The 23,126-nt window shown below is 39.0% G+C and overlaps 1 protein-coding gene across 12 annotated transcripts in view; it reads left to right on the top strand.

Moving 5' to 3' along the window:
• IFT88 (intraflagellar transport 88) overlaps positions 1-13,739 on the top strand; it is a 123,649-nt gene extending 109,910 nt beyond the window's left edge. For 10 of the 12 annotated variants that reach the window (XM_087436330.1, XM_004435246.3, XM_087436328.1 and 7 more), the window contains 2 exons: positions 13,079-13,189; positions 13,432-13,739. In XM_087436330.1, coding sequence (XP_087292456.1) covers positions 13,079-13,189; positions 13,432-13,553 — 233 coding nt within the window. In that variant the 3' untranslated portion in view covers positions 13,554-13,739. The remainder of the gene's footprint in view (positions 1-13,078; positions 13,190-13,431) is intronic. The other 2 variants (XM_087436333.1, XM_014791210.2) reach the window with 1 other exon arrangement.
• Positions 13,740-23,126: the final 9,387 nt, after the last annotated feature.

Raw genomic sequence — 23,126 nt, 5'->3', positions numbered from 1 at the left:
TGAGGATGATGTTAGCTGTGGGTTTCTCATATATGGTCTTTATTATGTTGAGGTACTTTCCTTCTATACCCATTTTATTCAGAGTTTTTATCATAAATGGATGCTGGATCTTGTCAAATGCTTTCTCTGCATCTATTGAGATGATCATGTGATTTTTGTTCTTCATTTTATTAATGTGGTGTATTACGTTGATTGATTTGCGAATGTTAAACCATCCCTGCATACCTGGAATAAATCCCACTTGATCATGGTGTATAATCTTTTTAACGTATTGTTGTATGCGATTTGCTAGTATTCTGTTGAGGATTTTTACATCGATGTTCATCAGTGATATTGGCCTGTAATTTTCTTTTTTTGTGTTGTCCTTGTCTGGTTTTGGTATTAGGGTAATGTCGGCTTCGTAGAATGAGTCAGGGAGCTTCCCCCACTCCTCAATTTTTTGATAGAGTTTGAGAAGGATAGGTATTAAGTCTTCTTTGATTGTTTGGTAGAATTCACCAGGGAAGCCGTCTGGTCCTAGACTTTTATTTTTGGGGAGATTTTTGATTGCTGTTTCTATCTCCTTACTGGTGATTGGTCTATTCAAATTCTCTACTTCTTCTTGATCCAGTTTTGGAAGCTTGTCTGATTCTAAGAATTTATCCATTTCTTCCAGATTGTCGAATTGGTTGGCATATAGCTTTTCATAGTATTCTCTTATAATCTTTTGTATTTCTGAGATGTCTGTTGTAATTTCTCCTCTTTCATTTCTGATTTTACTTATTTGTGCCTTCTCTCTTTTTTTCTTGGTGAGTCTAGCTAAAGGTTTGTCAATTTTGTTTATGTTTTCAAAGAACCAGCTTTTGGTTTTATTAATTTTTTCTATTTTTTTGTTATCTCTATTTCATTTATTTCTGCTCTGATTTTTATTATTTCCCTTCTTCTACTGATTTTGGGCTTTATTTGTTCTTCTTTTTCCAGTTCCTTTAGGTGCATTGTTAGATTGTTTATTTGAGATTTTTCTTGTTTGTTGAGATAGGCCTGTATTGCTATAAACTTGCCTCTTAGAACCGCTTTTGCTGTATCCCATAAATTCTGGCATGTCGTATTTTCATTTTCATTTGTCTCCAGGTGTTTTTTGATTTCTCCTTTGATTTCTTCATTGACCCAGTTGTTGTTCAGTAGCATTTTGTTTAATCTCCACATATTTGTGGCTTTTCTGATTTTCTTCCTATATTTGATTTCTAGTTTCATACCATTGTGGTCATAAAAGATGCTTGGTATTATTTCAATCTTCTTAAATTTATGGAGACTTGTTTTGTGGCCTAATATGTGATCAATCCTGGAGAATGTTCCATGTGCGTTTGAAGAGAACATGTATTCTTCGGTTTTTGGATGGAATGCTCTGTATATATCTACTAGGTCCATCTGTTCTAGTGTGTCATTTAAGGCCAATGTTTCCTTATTGATCTTCTGTTTGGATGATCTATCCGTTGGTGTAAGTGGAGTGTTAAATTCCCCTACTATTATTGTGTTACTGTCTATTTCTCTTTTTATGTCTGTTAATAATTTCTGTATATATTTAGGTGCACCTACATTGGGTGCGTAGATATTTACAAGAGTTATATCCTCTTGTTGGGTTGTTCCCTTGATCATTATGTAGTGCCCTTCTTTGTCTCTTTTTACAGTTTTTGTTTTAAAATCTATTTTGTCTGATATGAGTACTGCTACCCCAGCTTTCATTTCATTGCCTTTTGCGTGGAGTATCTTTTTCCATCCCTTCACTTTCAGTTTATGAGTGTCTTTAGGGCTGAAGTGTGTCTCTTGTATGCAGCAGTATATATGGGTCTTGTTTTTTTATCCAATCAGCCACCCTGTGCCTTTTAATTGGAGCCTTTAGTCCATTGACGTTTAAAGTAGCTATTGATAAGTATGTACTTACTGCCATTTTTTAACTGTTTTTTCCTCAGTGTTTTAGTATTCCTTCTCTGTTCCTTTCTTCTTCTGTACAGAATTGATGGTCTCTTTAATTTGACCTCTGTCTGAAAGCTCTACTGTTTAACTCCCCTCCTCCTTCCTTTTATGTTTTTGATATCATATCTAACCTCTTTTTTGTGCATTTGTATCCATTATCCTCTTATCATGGAAATAGATAATTTTTCCTATTTGTGGTATTCTCTTTTCCCCTTAAATGATTCCCTTTAACATTTCTTGTAGCACTGGTTTCTTGGTGACAAACTCCTTTAATTTTTGCTTGTCTGGGAAATTTTTGATCTCTCCTTCCATTTTGAATGATAACCTTGCTGGGTAGAGTATTCTTGGCTGTAAGTTTTCTCCTTTTAGCACTTTAAATATATCATGCCATTCTCTTCTAGCCTGTAAGGTTTCTGCTGATAAGTCAGCTGATAGCCTTATGGGGTTTCCTTTGTATGTAACTTGACTTTCTCCTGCGGCTTTTAGGATTCTCTCTTTATCTTTAATTCTGGATATTTTGATTATGATGTGTCTTGGTGTGGGCCTCTTTGGGTTTATCTTGTTTGGTGCTCTCTGTGCTTCCTGTACCTGGATGTCTGTTTCCTTCCTTAGGTTAGGGAAGTTTTCATCTATTATTTCTTGAAATAGATTTTCTGCCTCTTTGTCTCGCTGTTCTCCTTCCAGGACACCTATAACACGGATGTTAGTGCACTTGATATTGTCCCAGAGGTCCCTTAGACTGTTGTCACTCTTTTTAATTCTTTTCTCTTTTACCTGTTCAGCTTGGGTAATTTCTTCTAGTCTTTCGTCCAGCTCGCAGATCCGTTCTTCTGTATCCTCTACTCGGCTTTTGAGTCCCTCTAGTGAATTTTTCATTTCCAGTATTGTATTCTTCATTTCTGATTGGTTCTTTTTTATGTCTTCCATTTCTTTGTTGACATTCTCACTGCATTTATCTATTTTTCTCCCCTGATCAGTGAGCATCCTTAACACTCTTAGTTTGAACTCTCTGTCAGGTAGGTTGCTCATTTCTGTTTCACTTGGTTCCTTTTCTGGGGGTTTGTCCTGTTCCCTTACTTGGAATGTATTCTTTTGCCTCCTCATTTTGCCTCTTTCCCTGTGCTTGTATCTACGTATTAGGTAGGTCAGCTATGTCTCCTGCTCTTGGATAGGTGACCTTATGTAAGTGATGGCTTAGGAGACCTGCAGTGTGCTTGCCTCAGTTCTCAATGTTCCAGGGGTGACCCCTGTGTGGGCTATGTGTCTCCTTCTGTTGTGGCCTGTTTGCTCTCCTTGTAGGCGCCCAGGGAGGCTGAGTTATGCTCCTGGCCAGCTGTTGTAATGCTCAGCTGCTTGTAGTTGTTGTGGGCCCTTCAGTCTCTTTATCAGCTGTGGGGAGCCCCAGCACAGTTGGCTGCAAGTTCTAATACCATATTTGTGTTGCAGTATTTCTTTTAAGTGAGTAGGCCCCCAGCGTGGCAGGTTGTTAGGCTCGGGGCCTTACAATTGCTATAAGCCTCCAGGTCTCTTGTCAGCTCTCTGTGGATTGCAGCTGGATGGCGCTGGCCTCAGGCACGGGAGGACTCAATTGTTTCAGGCTTTGGAAGGTGGGGCAAACCCCCTATGTGGGTCTTTGAGAAGCACAAGTCTTCTGCAGCTGACAAGCCCTGCTGCCCACAGGTCCACACACACAGTCAACACAGTCCTGCCTCGTGTGCGCGCCCCGACCTACCAAAGCGGACCCAGTCTCTCCACGGCGGGAGCCCCACACACTCCGCCACCGCCCCACACTCTCCACCCGCTCCTTGTGCACACCCTGCCCCGCTAAGCTAAAGTCGACTCAGTTGCCTGGCTGCAGAGAATCCAGTCACCAATCTATGCAGGCCCACAAGTTGCCTGAGGGCTTGTTGTTGGGTGGGGCCAGTCTCTAGGGTGGGCTGCCTGCCCTGGCTGAGCTGGATTAAATCCGTGCTCTAGCGGGTGGGGCAGACCCTGGGCTAGCAGGCCTCAGGGAGAACTCCAATGGCGTCTGTGTCAGCACGCCCACACCAGGCCACAACAATGGCCGCCGCCAATGTCCCAGTCCCTGGAGAGGTCTCACCTCTCACCGAGATGCACACAGGGCCTGTTAGGTGAGTCTCTTTTCACCAAAGCACTGTGCACTTTTCTTTCTGGTGAGTTTAGGTTGTTTTCTGAAACGGGTGAGTTTGCGCGTGGGCCCTTTAAGAGCCAGTTTTAATTTCTTTGTGAAGCAGCTTTTCTGGGGGTATTCCCCAATGTTTTAGTAGCAGGCAAAGTCTGATATTATACCACTCGTCTTGATCGTGCTGGGTCCATAAAATGCCGACAGCAGGGGCGCTCCCCGGCTCAGGGCCCCGCTCCTCCAGGGAGGGCTGCATACCTTTGCCCTGCTCCTGGGTGGCCGTGAGGCGCTGCAGCTTGTGAAGGCGGCGTTTTTCCTCTCCAGAAGGGAGTTTCTGCCTCTTCTACCTCAGTTAGGATTGTCCGTTTTTGCAGGAGTTCCTCTTATCCAGTTTTCAGTTCTGTCTCAGAGGTAATTTTTCCACGAGTAGTTGTGAATTGGCTGTGTCCACGGGAGGAGGTGAGTTCAGAGTCTGCCTACGCTGCCATCTTGACTTCCTCTTTTTTTTTTTTAAGCTAACATCCATTGCCATTCCTCCTCTTTTTTTGCTGAGGAAGATTGGCCCTGGGCATGCCCATCTTCCTCTACTTTATATGCAGGACACCTGCCACAGCATGGCTTGATAAGCGATGCGTAGGTCCACGCCCGGGATCTGAACCTGGAACCCCGGACCACCAAAGTGGAGCATGCGAACTTAACCACTATGCCATTGGGCCAGGCGTTCCAGCTTTTCTCTTGTAGTTGATTTCTAGTTTTCATACCATTGTGGCTGGAAAAGATGCTTGATGTGATTTCAGTCTTCTTAAGTTTATTGAGGCTTGCTTTGTTTCCTAAAATATGGTCTATCTTTGAGAATGTTCCATGTGCAGTTGACAAAGATGTGTATTCTGCTATTTTGGGATGGAATGTTTTATCTGTATCTATTAAGTCCATCTGGGCTAGTGTTTCATTTAACGCCAATCTTTCCTTGTTGACTTTCTGTCTGGATGATTTATCCATTGACATAAGTGGGGTGTTAAGGTCCCCTACTATTATTGTGTTACTGTCAGTTTCTCCCTTTAGGTCTGTTAATAGTTACTTTATATACTTTGGTGCTCCTGTATTAGCTGCATATGTTTTAACAAGTGTTATGTCTTCTTGGTGGAATATTCCTTTTCTCATTATATAATGCCCATCTTTATCTCTTGTTATCTTCTTTGTCTTGAAGTCTGTTTTGTGTGATATAAGTATGGCAATATCTGCCTTTTTATGGCCATTAACTTGAAGTATTGTCTTCCATCCCTTCACTCTGAGCCTATGTTTGTCTTTAGAGCTGAGATGTGTCTGCTTGAGGCAGCATATTTTTGGGTCTTGTTTTTCAGTCCATCCAGCCATTGTGTGTCTTTTGGCTGGTGAATTCAATCCAGTTACATTTAGAGTGATTATTGATATATGAGTGCTTAATACTGCCATTTTATCTTTTGTTTTCTGGTTGTTTTATATTTCCATTGTTTCTTTTTTCTTGTATTTCTGTCTGCCATTTCAGTTTGATGGTTTTCTGTGAGGTGTTTCTCGGTTTTCTCTTTTTTTATGTTTTGTGATGCTTCTCTGCTTTTTTGTGTAGTGGTTACCATGAGGTTTGTGTAACATATCTCCTAGATGAGATAGTCCATTTTCTTTTTCGTTTGCCAAGGAAGATTCACGCTGAGCTAGCATCTGTTGCCAATATTCCTCTTTTTTGCTCTAGGAAGATTAGCCCTGAGCTAACATCTATGTCAGTCTTCCTCTATTTTGTATATGGGTCGCCACAACGGCATGGCCAACGAGCAGTGTAGGTCTGTGCTTGGGATCTGAACCAGCGAACCTGGGCTGCCAAAGCAGAGTGCTCCGAACTTAACCAATACGCCACAGGGCTGGACCCAGATAGTCCATTTTCTGATAGCCTCCTCTCTCCATTAGCCTATGCAGGTTCTGTCCTTTTCCTCTTCCCTAGATTTTTGTTGTCACAAATTATTCCTTTTTGTATTGTGAGTTTGTGACCAGATTGAAGTGGTTATAATTATTTTTGATGCTTTCTTTCCCTTTATCCTTTACGTTATAATTGTTTATTAACGTATTCTGATAGAGAGCTGCAACTTTATGATTCTGTCGTCTGTTTATCTCCTTGCTCAAAGCTTTGTAAACCTTTGCCTTTTCATTTCAGGCAGGATGGATTCTTTCAGCATTTCTTTTAAGGCGGGTCTAGTGGTGATGAACTGCCTCAGCTTTTGTTTGTCTAGGAAAGCCATTATTTCTCCATCATATCTGAAGGATAACTTTGCTGGATAGAGTATTCTTGGCTGATAGTTTTTGTCTTTCAGTATTTTGAATATGTCATTGCATTCTCTCCTAGCCTGTAGGGTTTCTGCTGATAAATTTGCTGAAAGCCTGTTAGGGGGACCTTTGTAGGTTATTTTCTTTTCTCTTGCTGCCGTTAATGTTTTTTCTCTGTTGTTGACTTTTGACAGTTTTAATATTATGTGCCTTGGAGAAGGTCTTTTTGCATTGAGGTAATTAGGAGTTCTATTAGCTTCATGTACTTGCATGTCTGGTTTCTTCCTCAGGTTTGGGAAGTTCTCAGCTATTATTTCTTTTTTTTTATTTTTGTGAGGAAGATCGGCCCTCTGCTAACATCTGCCAATCCTCCTCTTTTTCCTGAGGAAGACTGGCCTTGGGCTAACATCCATGCCCATCTTCCTCTGCTTTATATGGGACACCGCCACAGCATGGCTTGACAAGCGGTGCGTCACTGCGCACCCGGGATCCGAACTGGCGAACCCCGGGCTGCCGCAGCGGAGCGCACACACTTAACCACTTGCACCACTGGGCCGGCCCCAGCTATTATGTCTTTGACTTAGCTCTCTGCTTCTTTTTCCCTCTCTTCTCCTTCCAGATACCTATAATCCTTATGTTACTTTTCGTAATTGAGTTGGATATTTCTTAAAAGAATTTCTTCATTTTTTAAAAATCTTGGTTCTCTCTCTCCACCTGAGTCATTTCTAGGTTTCTATCTTCAAGCTTACTAATTCTCTCCCCTGTATGGTCTGCTCTATTTTTTTATGCTTTCTACATTATTTTTCATCTCATTAATTGTTTTCTTCATCTCCAGAATGTTGTTGTTGTTTTTTTGTTTTGTTTTGTTTGTATTTCATTCTCTTTGGTGGAGTATTCCTCCTGTTCATTAATTTTATTCTTGAGCTCATTCAACTCTCTTTTTGAGTTTTCTTGTAACTCGTTGCGTTTATTTATGACAGCTAGTCTGAATTCTCTGTCAGTAAGATTGTAATCTTCTGTGACTTTAAGTTTAGTTTCTGGAGAGTTGTCATTTTCTTTCTGTTCTGTTGTGTTACTGTAGTTCTTCATGGTGTTTGATGAATTCATCCTCTGCCAGCACAAACGTGGTAGTAACCACGTTTCTTATTTCAGTACAGCTTTGGTTATCTTGGATCTGAGCTGCTTCTGGTTGTATTTGGGAGCCTCCACTTTCTATCCTCTGCTCCCTTGCCAGAGGCCTTGTCAGTGCCCTCCTTGTGCTGCTTGTGCCTCTGAGGTTGCTGGTGTCTTGCTGCTTATGATGTCACTGCAGTCTCAGGTGTCACCACTGGGGTCACTAGGCTGTGAGCACTTCTGCTGTTTCCGGGGTCGCCTGGGTCTCATGTTCCTCCACTGGCTCTCTGGCGCTCTCCACAGGCTACTGCTCCCGTGTTTTCTGGGGACACAGGTTGCGCTGCTGCCAGGGGTGCTGGGTTCACAGGTGTCACAGTTGCTGCTAGGGGCCTGGGTAACTAAGGACTTGTTTGCAGCCCCCACTGCTGATGGGGTCGGTGTCAGGGGTGCCACCACTGGGGACTGGGTCACTGTGATTCCTAAAGCCTCATGTTCCAGGTTAACATGGCTAAGCAGGGAGAGGTGGTTGTTGTTGCTCGTTTGTGTTGTTGCTGCTCATTCGTTCAGTCTCTGGTCTCTGGTGCTAGCTGGTGTGTTTTGAAAACTGAGGTCAGGGTACCCCACCCCAGATGGGAATATCTGAGTTTTGTATACTGACGCCACTGTTGGAAAGACCTGGCCCCTGCCGGGGGAAGGGTAGGGGCATGTGCTGGATCTGCTGGGAGACGGGCAGGGAGAAAGCCATGCTTGTTTTTGTGCTCCCACTGTGACTGCTCACAGGCACGTGTGCCAGCATGAGGATCTGCACCCTGGATCACTGCTGCCAGAGGAGGGAGAGGGAGCTGCTCCCCTAATTACACTGCCTCCCAGGGGTCCAGTCTATCCACCTTCACATCTATAGATGCTTGGGTCTCTTATGTATCCTGTTGTGCTGTGCAGGGAATCCTCTGTTGGTCAGTGGATGTCCAATGGTTGTAACTTAGAAGGGAGAGACAAAGGGAACAACTCACTCCACCATGATGGTGACGTCACTTGAGTTGCTTTTCTCTTGATGTTTTTGATTCTCTCTGTCTTTTCCTTTTCACATTGTGATTATAACGTGTCTCAGTGTGGGCCTCTTTGGGTCCATCCTAGTTGGAATCCTTTGAGCTTCTTGAATTTGGACGTTCATTTCCTTCCTCGTACTTGGGAAGTTTTCACCCATTATTTCTTTGAATAATCTTTCTGTCCCATTCTCTCTCTCTTTTCCTTCTGGGACTCCCATAATATGTATATTGACTGCTTATGATGTTCCATAATTTTCTTAGGCTTTTTTCACTTCATTCTTCATTTTTTTGTTCCTCTGACTTGATAATTTCAAATGATCTGTCTTTGAGTTCTCAGATTCTTTATTCTGCTGGATCATGTCTGTTTCTGAACCCCTGTAGTGAATTTTTCAATTCAGTTATTGTATGAGTGTTCTTCAGCTCCAGAATTTCTGTTTGGTTCTTTTTTTACCGTTTCTCTTTGTTGATAGTCTTGTTTTGTTCATGCTTTATTTTCCTGATTTAATTTATTGTCTGTCTGTATTGTCTTGTAGTACATTGGGCTTATTTAAGACAATTATTTTGAGGGCCGGCCCCGTGGCTTAGCGGTTAAGTGCACGCACTCCGCTGCTGGCGGCCCAGGTTCAGATCCCGGGCGCGCACCGATGCACTGCTTCTCCGGCCATGCTGAGGCCGCGTCCCATATACAGCAACTGGAAGGATGTGCAGCTATGACATACAACTATGTACTGCGGCTTTGGGGGAAAAAATAAGTAAATAAATAAAATTTTAAAAAAAAAGACAGGGCCGGCCCCGTGGCTTAGCGGTTAAGTGCGCGCGCTCTGCTGCTGGCGGGCCGGGTTCGGATCCCCGGCGTGCACCGGCGCACCGCTTCTCTGGCCATGCTGAGGCCGCGTCCCACATACAGCAACTAGAAGGATGTGCACCTATGACATACAACTATCTACTGGGGCTTTGGGGGGAAAATAAATAAATAAAATCTTTAAAAAAAATAAAATAAAATAAAAAAAATAAAAATAAAAAAAAAGACAATTATTTTGAATTCTTTGTCAGGTAATCCATAGAGCTCCATTTCTTTAAGGTCAAATTCTGGAGATTTATTTTGTTCCTTTGGGCTATGTTTCCCTGTTTCTTCGTGTGTCTTGTTACTTTCTGTTGCATTTTCTTCATTTGAAAAATACAGTCACTTGTCCCACTTGTTTTTGAACTGGTTCTGTACAGGGGAAGACCTTCACCAATCAGCCCCAAGAGATTATGGGAGTTTCTCAAAGTTTTTATAGGGTGCATTTCTTCTCAGCTCCTACATGTAATTTCCTAATTAGAGAGGTTTGATGGTTTCTTTTTCAGGATTTGTAATCTCTTGCTTCCTCTCGTGTCTGTCTATAGTACTGCAGGATCTCTGGCACTGCAACAAGCTCCTGAGCTCTCTTTTGTTCTCAGCAGCTTTCAGGCATGCAGAGTATGCTGGTTCCTTATTGGCACTCCAGGTGAGGCAAGACAGAAACCAGTCTCTCAGGCAGTTCCCTGAAAAACCAAAACATTGGATGTATGTTCCTCTCTTCTCTTTCCCTCCTGAAGGAGAACCTGCAAGTTGGGCTTTTTCTGCCAATTGCAAGCTATGCTGACTTTGGGTAGGGCCATACACATTTGAAATGAAATGGCTTTTCTTACCTGTTTCAATGCAGTTGTTCTTTGTTTTGAGCTTGCATGTGGTACTGTGACTTCCTAAGTGGTTTCTGGGGTTCTCATAAAGACTTTTTGGACTTTAAGTTGCTGTCTTTGTAAGGGAGCAAGGTCTAGGGCTTCCTATTCCACTGTCTTGCTGAATGCAAAATTTTAGGAGTTCTGATATATGCTACCAAATTACTCTCAGAAAATTTGTTCATTTCATTTGCTAACCTGATATTTTTTAAATCTTGGCCATTTTATTAGGCAATATTGAATGTTAAATTGAGAATTAGGTGAATGTTTAAATTATGTAATATTTGATACCTACAAAATAATCTATGTAGCACTCTTAAGTTATGAAGCATATTAATAAAATTAAAATTAATAAAGCCATCATAAAATATTAGAACCAGAACATTACTGTCATGCCTACTTGTGTGCTTTGTCCCATTCTATCTCCTGCTTCCCCCACATATAACCACTGTGTTTTGTATTTTATATATATTCAGGTTTATATTTTTCAGTTTCTTGCCTTTTCATGTACAATTTTATCATGTATGCAAACAATATATTTATTTTGTTTGTTTTTCAGCTTTCTAAAAATGGTATCATTCAGTATGTAGTGTTCTGACTTGGTTTTTTCACTTATTATGCTTCTAAGATTAAGGCTAAACGTTTTTTATATGTTTATTGACCATTTGCATTGTTTACTTCGGGAATTATCTCTTTGTGTACATTGTCCATTTTATAGAGGTATTCTATTTTTTCTGGTATACTTACGTTTCAAGATTCTTTTTTAGTCTAAATTTTATGATTCTAAAATTTTTCTCTTACAAAATATATCTTTTGAAAGTTTTAGTGTTAATTGATTGATAATTCAGATAAATTGATCTCCAGATTCTTATTTTCTGAACGTATTTGTTGTTTAACTTCCCTCTAGGAAATAGTAATTGTTGTTTGTAACCATAGTGAAATGATTGTAATAATTTGTTTTATTATTTACATATTAAACCCACTCAGGCTTATAAATGCTTATTGATCCATTTGCACCTTCCTGTGTTTGGCATTGTTACTCCATGAAAGTTGATTGAAAATTATGAAATGAGGATATTCACAATATACCCTCACTGGTATTTACAATAGAAAATATCTAAAAATTGTATTCATGGTTTTTCAATTGGACAATTGAAGTTTTCTAAGGAGATCAGTTTTCATTTTGTAAAGATTTGCCCCTTCCACAGAATTGGAATCCTTCAGGCTGAGGATTGTCTGTTAGGATTTCAAAATGGAGGGCTTTGGATGCCTGAGGGAGATGTCAGGGTTTTGTTATATTCATATAGATAACTTGTAGCTATATGAGAAGGGAAGTAAAATAAATTTTGCCTAGAGCAATGGTTTTCAAATTTTCTTGACCTGAGCTTCCTTAGGCACTTTGAAATACACCCATTTACACTTGTAGATGGAAAAAATTGACTTAATTGTAACAGAAAATTAGAGAGGAACAAAATAATAAGAAAAATACCAAAATGTGTAGACACATCCAATGTATTAAACTAAGGCATTTTATTTTCCAATAATATCAGCAATGGGGGGAGATGGTAATGTTTTTGATAAGAACTCAGAGAGGACTTATAATTTTGGTTCAGTTGGCCAACCTTAAAATGTAGGGATTTTTTTTTTTTTCATGAGGAAGATCAGCCATGAGCTAACATCCCTGCCAATCCTCCTCTTTTTGCTGAGGAAGACTGGCCCTGGGCTAATATCTGTGCCCATCTTCCTCCACTTTACATGGGATGCCGCCACAGCATGGCCCGACAAGCGGTGCCTCAGTGTGTGCCCGGGATCCAAACCCGGGCCGCCAGCAGCAGAGCGTGCACACTCAACTGCCATGCCACGGGGCCGGCCCCAAAATGTAGAGATTTTAAAGATCATCTTGTTTTGATTTATTCCCCGAGACATTATCAATAAACTAAAACATGAAGTATACTAAGAAAAGAAGTGATCAGTAGACATCGGTTGACTACTTTCATTAAAACTGAAGTTTCCATAATAGAGAAAGAATAACATTGTAAGAATTTTAAGGGGAAGAAATAAAAACTGTGGGGCTGGAGGAGTAGTTCTTTAGAAAATATAATAATAGAAATTTAGAGTTAAAAAGTACTACTAATGTTTCCTACTAATGTGAGTGCTCAACCCTATCTAAAAATCTTCGGTGATATATGGATTGCATTATTTCTCATGGCAGCCATTCTGTATTTAAACACTATAATCCTTTTAAAGTTTTTCTTTATATTGAGCCAAAATCTATCCTACTGTACAAAGCAAATCTAATTCTCTTCTGTATGAACATTCTTCAAATGTTTCAAGAAAGTTGGTTGTATGCTCTAGGTTCTCTGCCACCTCGGTTAGACTTACCCAGCCTCTTCTCCTGTTCTTCATTTGATGTGGTTTTAGGGCCCCTCACCAGCCTTGATATGAGGTTGATGATACAGCTCATACTGATCTTATGACTTCCTGTTTGTTCTTTCTTTAGTTGCTCTTTCTTCTTTGCTAGATTATACTCATCAAAGTGGTCTCTAACTTCTCACAAGTGAATCTATAAAATTGAAACCTGTAACTAAGCACACATTTGAAAGAATACATATAAAGACTATAGTAAGTGATGTTTTTTCTATATTATAGATTCCCAGGAAGAGATTTCTTTTAAATTTCAGAAAACAAAAATTACATCCCTTGGATTTTTGGCATCCAAATGAAACAACTTGCCTGTTTCTTCGCAAATAAGTATGCGTTAAGATTCATAATGTAGTGTTATGTTTTCTCAACGTGTTAAACAAATGCATTTTTATTTTTGTGTTTTCAGATAGTGGCCAGAACTGTAGTGCCAGTAGTAAAGGTGAACGACTAAGTGCCAAACTCAGAGCTTTACCTGGGACAAATGAACCTTATGAAAGTAGCAGTAACAAAGAAATAGGCAAGTGCTGGTGCTCCCCACCCAGTTCCTACAGGCATGACAGGTCTGAAGAAGATTGGTGAGATGGCAAAAATGTATAATTGGGTGTTATTAAGAATTTTATATATGCAAAGTTTTAAATGACTTAGGAGAGCATTTCTGTTCACTCTGAGTTGTTCAGCTTTGAGTATGAGACTAATTGGTTTCACATTTGTTTTGTTTTTCTATATTACTCTAATGTAACAATCTATTTTGAAATCTAGATGCCTCCTATGTGGATCCACTTGGCCCTCAAATAGCAAGACCAAAAACCGCAGCCAAAAAAAGAATCGACGAAGATGATTTTGCTGATGAAGAGTTAGGAGATGATTTGCTTCCAGAATAATATACAGTTTAATACGTTATTTATTAAAGGGATGAAATCGCCTTACAAGATAATACTGATGTTAAACTTTGGATTAAATACATAAATTTTAATTTTGTACACTGTCAAAACTTTAAATAAGTGCATTCTGTTCTGTATGGGTTTGTTTTGTTTTGTTTTTACTGGAATAAAAACATGTGAAACTAATACTTTACGCCAGTGACTTCCTTACCCTTTTGAAACATTGATCCACAATAAGAAATAAGTTTTATAGCACTACCTAGTACCTACACACATGTAAAGTATGTGTGTGTATTCACAAAACACAAAAATTTACCCTTATTACTGCAGTGCATGCTGATAATTTTCTATATTTTCATTAAAACAAAGTGTTTAGTAATGAAAACACTACGTTGATTTCATGGTTTTCAGCTTGAAAAATACTTTGCTAGGACATATCCTTGATGAATGCTTATTCAAGCTAAATCACGTGGAGTTTGGAAACTATAACTCTGTGAAAGTTTTGCCTCATGGAGATTATAATACCATTAAAGTTATTATGTTTTGGGGCAGTACAAAGTTTAGTATAGTATAGTATAAGTATAGTGAGTACAAAGTGTAGTATATACCAAACTATAACCCTATTGCTCTTTTCTGTAGTTCCTTTCTACCTACAGTCTGGTGGCGTGTTCCAATAGCACAGAGTAATGATAATTCTAACAAGGTTTTTCCCATTCATGACTTAGGGTATGATATGGAGGCCAGGACTGCCTACGTTTTTCTTTAGCAATATGTTAGGCTGATCAACACTGTCAGAGAATTAGCAGTGATGGGGCGGTCAGAAGAAGTTGCTCATCTTTAACACTTCACTAGACAGGATAGGCCCCTCCATCTTGTTTAACATTGTCTGTACAATGTGGCTGCTACTGTTAGGTGCTGGAGGAGGAAAACCAACATTAGATCACATTCCCTGCTCCCAAGATACATAATGATCTAATGGGGGAGGTGTTCAACAAATACACAAAACATCTAGTATGTGCAAGAATCTGGGAATACAGTAGTGAACAAGACAGAACAAAACCCTGTTCTCAAAGAGCTTAAATTCCAGTGGGGAAGATAGATAATAAATATATTTTTAGAAGGACTTTAGATATTGTTAAGTGCAGTTAGGAAAATAAAAGGAATAATGTAATAGGGAGTGATGGTGGTGGAGGAAGGGCTTATTTAGATAGAGTCAGGGAAGATCTCTCCAGGCGGTGGCATTTGTATTAGCATCAGAATGATTAATTGAAGAAAGCAGTGTCCTAAGCAGAAGGAATAGCAAGTGTAAACACACTAAAATGGGAATGATCTAGATGTGTTAGAGGATTATTAAGTTAGAGTGATAATGAGTTAGATGGTTTGGGGCCCAGCATGGTGGGTGGTGTACAATATATCTAGGGGAGTGAAAGGAGGTGAAGTCAAGAGGTAGGCAGGGACTAGATCATGTAGTCTATAAACAGAGTTTGGGTCTTATTCTAGTAACAATAGAAAAGCCCTTAGAAGGTTTTATGCAACAGAGGTGAGGTGATTTGATTTAACTTTTAGAAGCCAGCGATCACACTGGTTGCCATGAAGATGAATTGATTGAGGTTGTCAGGTTGAGGGGAAGGGAAGTGTCGGAACTGCTAGCAGTAACCTGGGTAAGAGATGAAGGTGACTGAGACCAGGTTTTTAGCAATGGAAATTATGAAAATTGGTCAGATTCAGCATACGTTTTCGAGGTAGAGCTCAGAATATTTACTAATGGTTTGGATATAGGTTGTGAGGAAAAGAGAAGAAAGGATGAGGAACTGAGTGGCTAGTGTTGCTTTTTACTGAGATTGGAGTGGATTTGGGGAGAAATCAGTAGTCATGGTTTAGCCATGTTAAAATTCGAGATGTCTCTTAGGTATCCAACTGGAGATACAAAGAATGCAGTTAGATTTACAAATATGGAGATAAGAGGTAAGGGTTGGAGATACAGATTTGGGAAGCATCAGTGTATAGATAGTATTTAATACCATGGAATTGGATGAGATCATTGAGGACAAAGAAGAGAAGAAGTCAAAGCAATGAGCCCTGGAGATCAAGAAAAAGAGGATAACCCAGCAAAAATAGACTGAAAAGAGCAACAAGTGATGTAGGTTTCAAATTTGAGGGAGTGGGACTTTCAGTTCTAAGGAGGATGGAAAAAGTGATGTCAGGCCAATGTTCCCACTGTAACTAGGGAAAAACACAACAAATAAATCTTTGCAAAAATCATAAGTTTAAAGTCGCTGGAGAGCTGTGGAAGCAACGAGACTAAATTCCTGAGAGGAAAGAGTTATTTCTAGATGAGCTAATGATCCTGGCTGTTTTCAGCTCTGGAGACATTTCCAAAGTTTGAGCATGGGCTGAGAATTGGCTTGGCCCAGGGAAAAGGGCTCTTTTAGAGAAAAGAAAACTAGCAGAGCTTTTGGTGGTCATGTGCGGTTGGCACAACAAACTAGAAACTTAGAGAAGCCCCAAACTTCTGATTGCTTTTCCATCATGGGCATTTGCTGAGTATAGAGATGGTGCTGGAGGCTGGAGAATTGAGCTGCAGGCTTTTAGTGTTGTAAAAGCCTAAGGAGATTTAAAGTTAAATCTCCCGCTATCTTATGGTCCTTAGGAGACAAAATCCTGCTAGAGAAAGGACTTTCCACAAATACACAATTGGTCTATCCTCAAGACGTTTGCTATTTCACGAAGCTGGTGGGGCAGGAAGCTAATGATCTAAATTCAAAACCCCCAGGGGCCAACTTGACTCTTGACATCTTTCAGAGCTGAGGAGACAGATCTACCAGGCTCTCAGTCAAAAGCCTGGGAGGACAGACATGAACCAGGGGTGGACTGACGCTCACAAAAACTACAACCCAGCCCAATCCAGCTGAATCCTTGGTTGCATTGAGGTTGTTAGTCCCAAATCCTCTCTGACTAGCAGAAGAAAGAGGAACTTTCTCTGGTAACGACATCATTTGTAGCCTCTATGGTTCTTGTATATCCAAAGTCTGGCATACAATAAAAAAGAGGCAAGAAAATGGCCAAGAATCAAAAGAAAAATAGAAGCCGACCCTTACATAATTCAGATAATGGATCTAACAGACAAGGGCTTTAAAATAACTATGATTAGTATATTAAATAAAATAGAGAAAAGATGGACAAAATGGATGAAAAGGTAGAGAATTTCCACAGAGTATTGGAATCATGAACAAGAGTCAAATGGATGACCTAAAACTGAAAGATACAATAGTTGAAACTAACTTATTTGGATGGATTTAACAATGTACTGGACACAGCAGAAGTTGGGATTAATGAACAGGTTATGAGAAAATATCAAAATTGAAACACAAGAATGGAAAGAATAAAGAAGATTATAGACATCTGGGACATGGTCAAGATAAATAAGTTTAACAGGAATGTCAGAGAAGAAAAAGAATGGAGTATAAATAACATTTGAAGAGATAGTGTCTAGAATTATTCCAAATTGATGAAAGACATCAACCCACAGATTCAGGAAGCTCAGTGAACACCAATGAGGATAAATATAAAGAAAAATGCACCCTAAACATATGATCAAGTTGTTAAAAACCACAATTATCTTAGAAAGAAGCATGAAATGGCAGAGTGAAAAGCACCAAAGAGGTAGGGGGATATATAAAAGAATAGTGACTATTTAAAACAACAACAACAACAATAATAATACCTTGTGGGATTTTAACATATATAGAAATAAAATATATGACAATACTAGCCCAAAGATTGGGAGGTGGTATTAAACTACTGTAGCTTATTGTATTGTTCAGATAGTGGCAGATGTAATAAGTCAAGGATACATATTGAAGTCTCTAGAGTAACAACCGAAAGGAATATATAATTAAAAATCTAATAGAACAACTAATAGATGCAGAAAGAATGAGAGAGTTAGAAAATCATCATCTTGCAACCACCACAATAGTAATCGGTTCAGGCAAGAACCAATGGATGCTAGTCTGATGAGAACAGTATATTTACATAGCCTCAAAGTATTTCCCCACAAATTACTTATTAATTACAAGAGGAAAACTGCTAATTTTATATTGAAGAAATTTGGTGGACACAGCCTTAACCAGTGACCAAAGTTAACATGACCAATAATGGGACAAATCAAAACCATGTGCCTCTGATGTGATGAACAAGATTTCTTAGTTGATATACCTGCCAAAAACATCTAACCTGAACCTACTCATGAGGAAGCATCCCAAATTGAGGAACATCCTACAAAATAACTGGCCTAAACTTTTCAAAAATGTCAAGATCATAAAAGACAAAGAATTAGAGCTCCAGATTAAAGGAGACTAAAGAGACATGTCAACAAAATGCAATGCAGGATCCTGGTTCAGATCCTGGACTGGGGGGAAATTTGCTCTAAAGGACACTATTGAGACAACTGACTAAATGTGAACAGGTCTGTATATTAGATAGTAGAACTATGTCTGTAAATTTTTCTAATTTTGGTAATTGCACCATGGTTACATAAGTGAATGCCCTTGTTCCTAGGAAATACTTACTAAACCATTTTGAGACAAAGGGTCCTAATGTCTGCAACTCAATAGTTCAGGAAAAAATACAATGATAAAGCAAATGTTGAAAAATGTTAACAATTAATGGATCTGAGTGAAGGGTATATAGAGTTCTTTGTACTATTCTAACAACTTTTCCATAAGTCTAAATTGATTCAGAATAAAAGTTTTTTAAAAAGCTACTGGAAGATAAAATATAATAATAAAAATACTTGATTAATCCAAAGAAAGGCAGGTAAAGGAAAAATAAAGGAATAAAGAACAGATGGACAAACAGGAAACAAGTAACAGGATGGTAGGACTTAAACCCAATTATATTAGTAATTATACTACATTAGTAATTATAAAAAAGTAAACACAATTATATCAATAATTACATAAGTAGAAAATACTAATTATAATATAAAAAGATTAAATATTCCAATTAAATGACAAAGATTATCAGACTGGATTAAAAAATAAAACCTAAATATATGTTACTTGCAAGAGACATTTAAATATAAGGGCACAGGGCCGGCCCCGTGGCTTAGTGGTTAAGTGCAGGCACTCTGCTGCTGGTGGCCTGGGTTCGGATCCCGGGCGTGCACCGACGCACCACTTCTCTGGCCATGCTGAGGCCGCGTCCCACATACAGCAACTAGAAGGATGTGCAGCTATGACATACAACTATCTACTGGGGCTTTGGGGGAAAAAATAAATTAAAAAAAATTTATAAATATAAGGGCACATGGGCCGGCCCTGTGGCTTAGCGGTTAAGTGCGTGCGCTCCGCTACTGGCGACCTGGGTTCGGATCCCGGGCGCGCACCAACGCACTGCTTCTCCGGCCACGCTGAGGCCGCATCCCACATACAGCAACTAGAAGGATGTGCAACTATGACATACAACTATCTACTGGGGCTTTGGGGGAGGAAAAAAAGGGGGGAGGATTGGCAATAGATGTTAGCTCCAGCCTGTCTTCCTCAGCAAAAGGAGGAGGATTAGCACGGATGTTAGCTCAGGGCTGATCTTCCTCACACACACACACAAAATGTATATATAAGGGCACAGATAGGTTGCAAATGAAAAGATGGAAAAAGATACACTATACAAACATTAATAAAAAGGAATAATGAAGTGATCAACTATGTCAAATGATACAGAAAATCTAAGAAGACACAGACAATTGGCTTTGGCAATAATTATGTAATTTCAAGCTTGTTAAGTCATTGCAATAAAGTGGGATAAATACCCAGTTGGAGTAGGTTGAGCAGAGACTGGGAAGTGAGATTATAGAGCCAGAGAATAAAGACAACTCAGAACTTTTTGCTATAAAAGGGGAGGGAGAAATTAGATGGTAGATAAGAGTGGGACCTGGGGTCAAGAAAGGGTTTATCAAATGTTATCAGGAAACAAGACAGGATATATGAAATTGAATTCAGGTAGGTTAGTATATTAGGTGGCTAAAACAAAAAAAAATAACAGCTCTCATCTGTGTGTATGGAACATGAGGCGAGGAGGGTAATGCGTAGTAGATATTTGAGGAGAGGGGAGATGTAATTAGTGATTGGAAAAAGGGAATATAATTGGGAAAGTGTAATATATATGTGTGTTGAATGTTTATCTGAGATACAATTAGAATTGTGTCTAGTCAGCCCAGTTGTATGATTTTAACAGAGTTGGGATTATTTCAGGCAAATATACAGAGGAGAAAAGGAACAAGGGATTAATGGTGTTTGTAAGGGTGTGGAAATGGAGTTGAATCATGGGCTCTAAACTAGGCAAGAAAGGAAATAAGGACTCAAGAGTGGGCTGGTTAGTTAAAAAGTGGTAGGATTAGGAGACTTGATGAGATCAGAGAATTACAGGAGTGGGTAAGGATAGAAAGTGATTGTGTCAGGGAACAAGATATTTGAAATCTCATGTTTGGAGGTGGTGCAGTTATTAGTAATGATAATATCTGGGGTATGACCATATGGTTTGATGGTTGAGATGTGATGGGAGAAAAGACAATTGGACTAAGTTAGTCATTTAGAGGCCAGGATATTGAATAAATCACCTCTGTGGAGGTTAAAGGTGCCAGCAATGATGAACAGTGGTAGGTCCAGGTGCTAACCAAGAAGATGACAGCAATAAAGAGAACAATTGGTGGGAAAATCTGACAGTCCTTTAAAGGAGGGAAAGAGGTTTGGGTAGATATGTACATTGGTAGCCCAAGAAGTTAACTATGAAAGTAGCCAACTACAATTGGCTTTTGGAGTTATGGTGCCTAAATGATTTTTCCCAACAGCTTGGTCCACAATAAGGAGTCTTACAGCTATGATAGGTATTGGGCTGGCAGAGTGAATGAGGGGGTGAGAGGGAAGAACTGAAGATGACTAAATAAACACTGAGAAAAAAAAGTTAAAAAATGGCAGTAAGTACATACTTATCAATAGCTACTTTAAATGTCAATGGACTAAATGTTCCAATTAAAAGGCATAGGGCAGTTGACTGGATAAAAAAACAAGACCCATATATATGCTGCATACAAGAGACACACTTCAGACCTAAAGACACTCACAAACTGAAAGTAAAGGGATGGAAACGGATACTCCAAGCAAATGGCAATGAAAAGAAAGCTGGGGTAGCAATACTCATATCAGACAAAATAGACTTTAAAACAAAAACTGTAAAAACAGATAAAGAAGGGCATTACATAATGATCAAGGGAACAATCCAACAAGAGGATATAACACTTGTAAATATCTATGCACCCAACGTAAGAGCACCTAAATATATAAAGCAATTATTAACAGACAAAAAAGAGAAATAGACAGTAACACAATAATAGTAGGGGACTTTAACACTCCACTTACACCAACGGATAGATCATCCAAACAGAAGATTAATAAGGAAACATTGGCCTTAAATGACACACTAGAACTCAAAATGGATTAAAGACTTCAATGTAAGACCTGAAACTATGAAACTGCTGGAAGAAAACATAGGCAGTATGCTCTTTGACATCAGTCTTAGCAACATAATTTCAACCACCATGTCTGACTGGGCAAGAGAAACAATAGAAAAAATAAACAAATGGGACTACCTCAAATTAAAAAGCTTCTGCACAGCAAAGGAAACCATCAACAGAACAAAAAGACAACCTAACAACTGGGAGAGGATATTTGCAAACCATACATCTGATAAGGGCTTAATCTCCAAAATATATAAAGAACTCATGCACCTCAACAACAAAAAAACTAACAACCCGATTAAAAAATGGGCAAAAGACCTGAACAGACATTTCTCCAAAGATATACAGATGGCCAACAGACACATGAAAAGATGTTCAAAATCACTATCAGGGAAATGCAAATCAAAACTACAGTGAGATATCACCTCATGCCCGTCAGAATGGTTATAATTAACAAGACAGGAAACAACAAGTGTTGGAGAGGATGTGGAGAGAAGGGAACTCTCATACACTGCTGGTGGGAGTGCAAACTGGTGCAGCCATTATGGAAAACAGTATGAAGATTCCTCAAAAAATTAAGCATAGAACTACCACATGATCCAGCTATTCCACTTCTGGGTATTTATCCAAAGAACTTGAAAACACCAATGTGTAAAGATACATGCACCCCTGTGTTCATTGCAGCATTACTCACAATAGCCAAGACTTAGAAGCAACCTAAGTGCCCATCAAGGGATGAACGGATAAAGAAGATGTGGTGTATATACACAATGGAATACTACTCAGCCATAAGAAACGATGAAATCCAGCCATCTGTGACAACATGGATGGATATTGAAGGTATTATGCAAAGTGAAATAAGTCAGAGGGAGAAGGTCAAATACCGTATGATCTCACTCATTAAACAGTAGATAATAACAACAACAAACAAACACATACAGAGAATCTATTGGTGGTTACCACAGGGGAAGGGGGGAGGGAGGAGGGCAAAAGGGATAATTAGGCACATGTGTGTGGTGATGGATTGTAATTAGTATTGGGGTGGTGAACATGAGAACATGATGTAATCCATGCAGAAACAGAAGTATAATGATGTACACCTGAAATTTATACAATGTTATAAACCAATGTTACTGCAATAAACAATTAAAAAAATGACAAAAAAAGTTAGCAAAAAAAAAAAAAGATGGCAATATCAAGCTTTTGAGACCTCAAGGATGGTAATATCTTCAGTAGAGAACAGTGGAGAGGTATTAGTGTCTAAGGAAACATGATGAGCTTGGTTTCGAGTATTTTGTTGCCTTTTTCTCACATATATGTCTTAAATTTGGATTTAATTAACATGTTTATTTCACGTTCATAAATATGTTCATATTTGAAGAGAATTGATTATAAACTAGGCAACTAAAACATTTTGCTGTTTTATAAGGCATTTTCTCAACTCTAATTAGTCTCACAAAGATGAATTTTATGTTCTATCAAATAGGTGAGAATTTTCAGCAGTTTGTGATCTTTCACAAAATGAAACTGTTGGAAAATAATTATTTTCTTTTCCATTTCCAAGGTAATAAAGGTGGAAGAAGAGAGAAGTTGCCACGTTATCAGACAGTGGAAGGTATTTTGTTGAATAATATACAGAATTAACAGTCTGGCACTGTGTCACCTTACATATGAAAGGATATTGTAATGAGTATTCCTATAAAAATATTGTGATAGTCTCTCCTAAAGGACTCCCACACTTTTTTTAATCAAATAAAAAATAAGCAGTATTTTTGAGTACTGATCTTTATTTCCATTTTACCAGAAAGGAAACAACATGAGCAATTTATCTAGTAGTCAGAAAAAAAGTGTTTTATAACCTCAAAACAAATGTTTACTCACCAAGAGCTGTAAATTGCTTAAACCGCTTAAATTGGAGATTTCAGTGGGATTTTTAGCACTAAATAAAGTAATTCCTAAACTCTTCAGTTATAGAGTATTCAAGGCATATGAAAGTGTTCTTTTCTTACACAACATCACCAAAATGGAGTTTAACCAATGGTTTACAAGGTAGTCAAATA

This window comes from Ceratotherium simum, chromosome 10 (assembly GCF_057802395.1).
Source record: "Ceratotherium simum simum isolate JZ-2026a chromosome 10, ASM5780239v1, whole genome shotgun sequence".
Lineage (NCBI taxonomy): Eukaryota > Metazoa > Chordata > Mammalia > Perissodactyla > Rhinocerotidae > Ceratotherium > Ceratotherium simum.
This window is presented reverse-complemented; position numbering and strand designations above follow the sequence as displayed.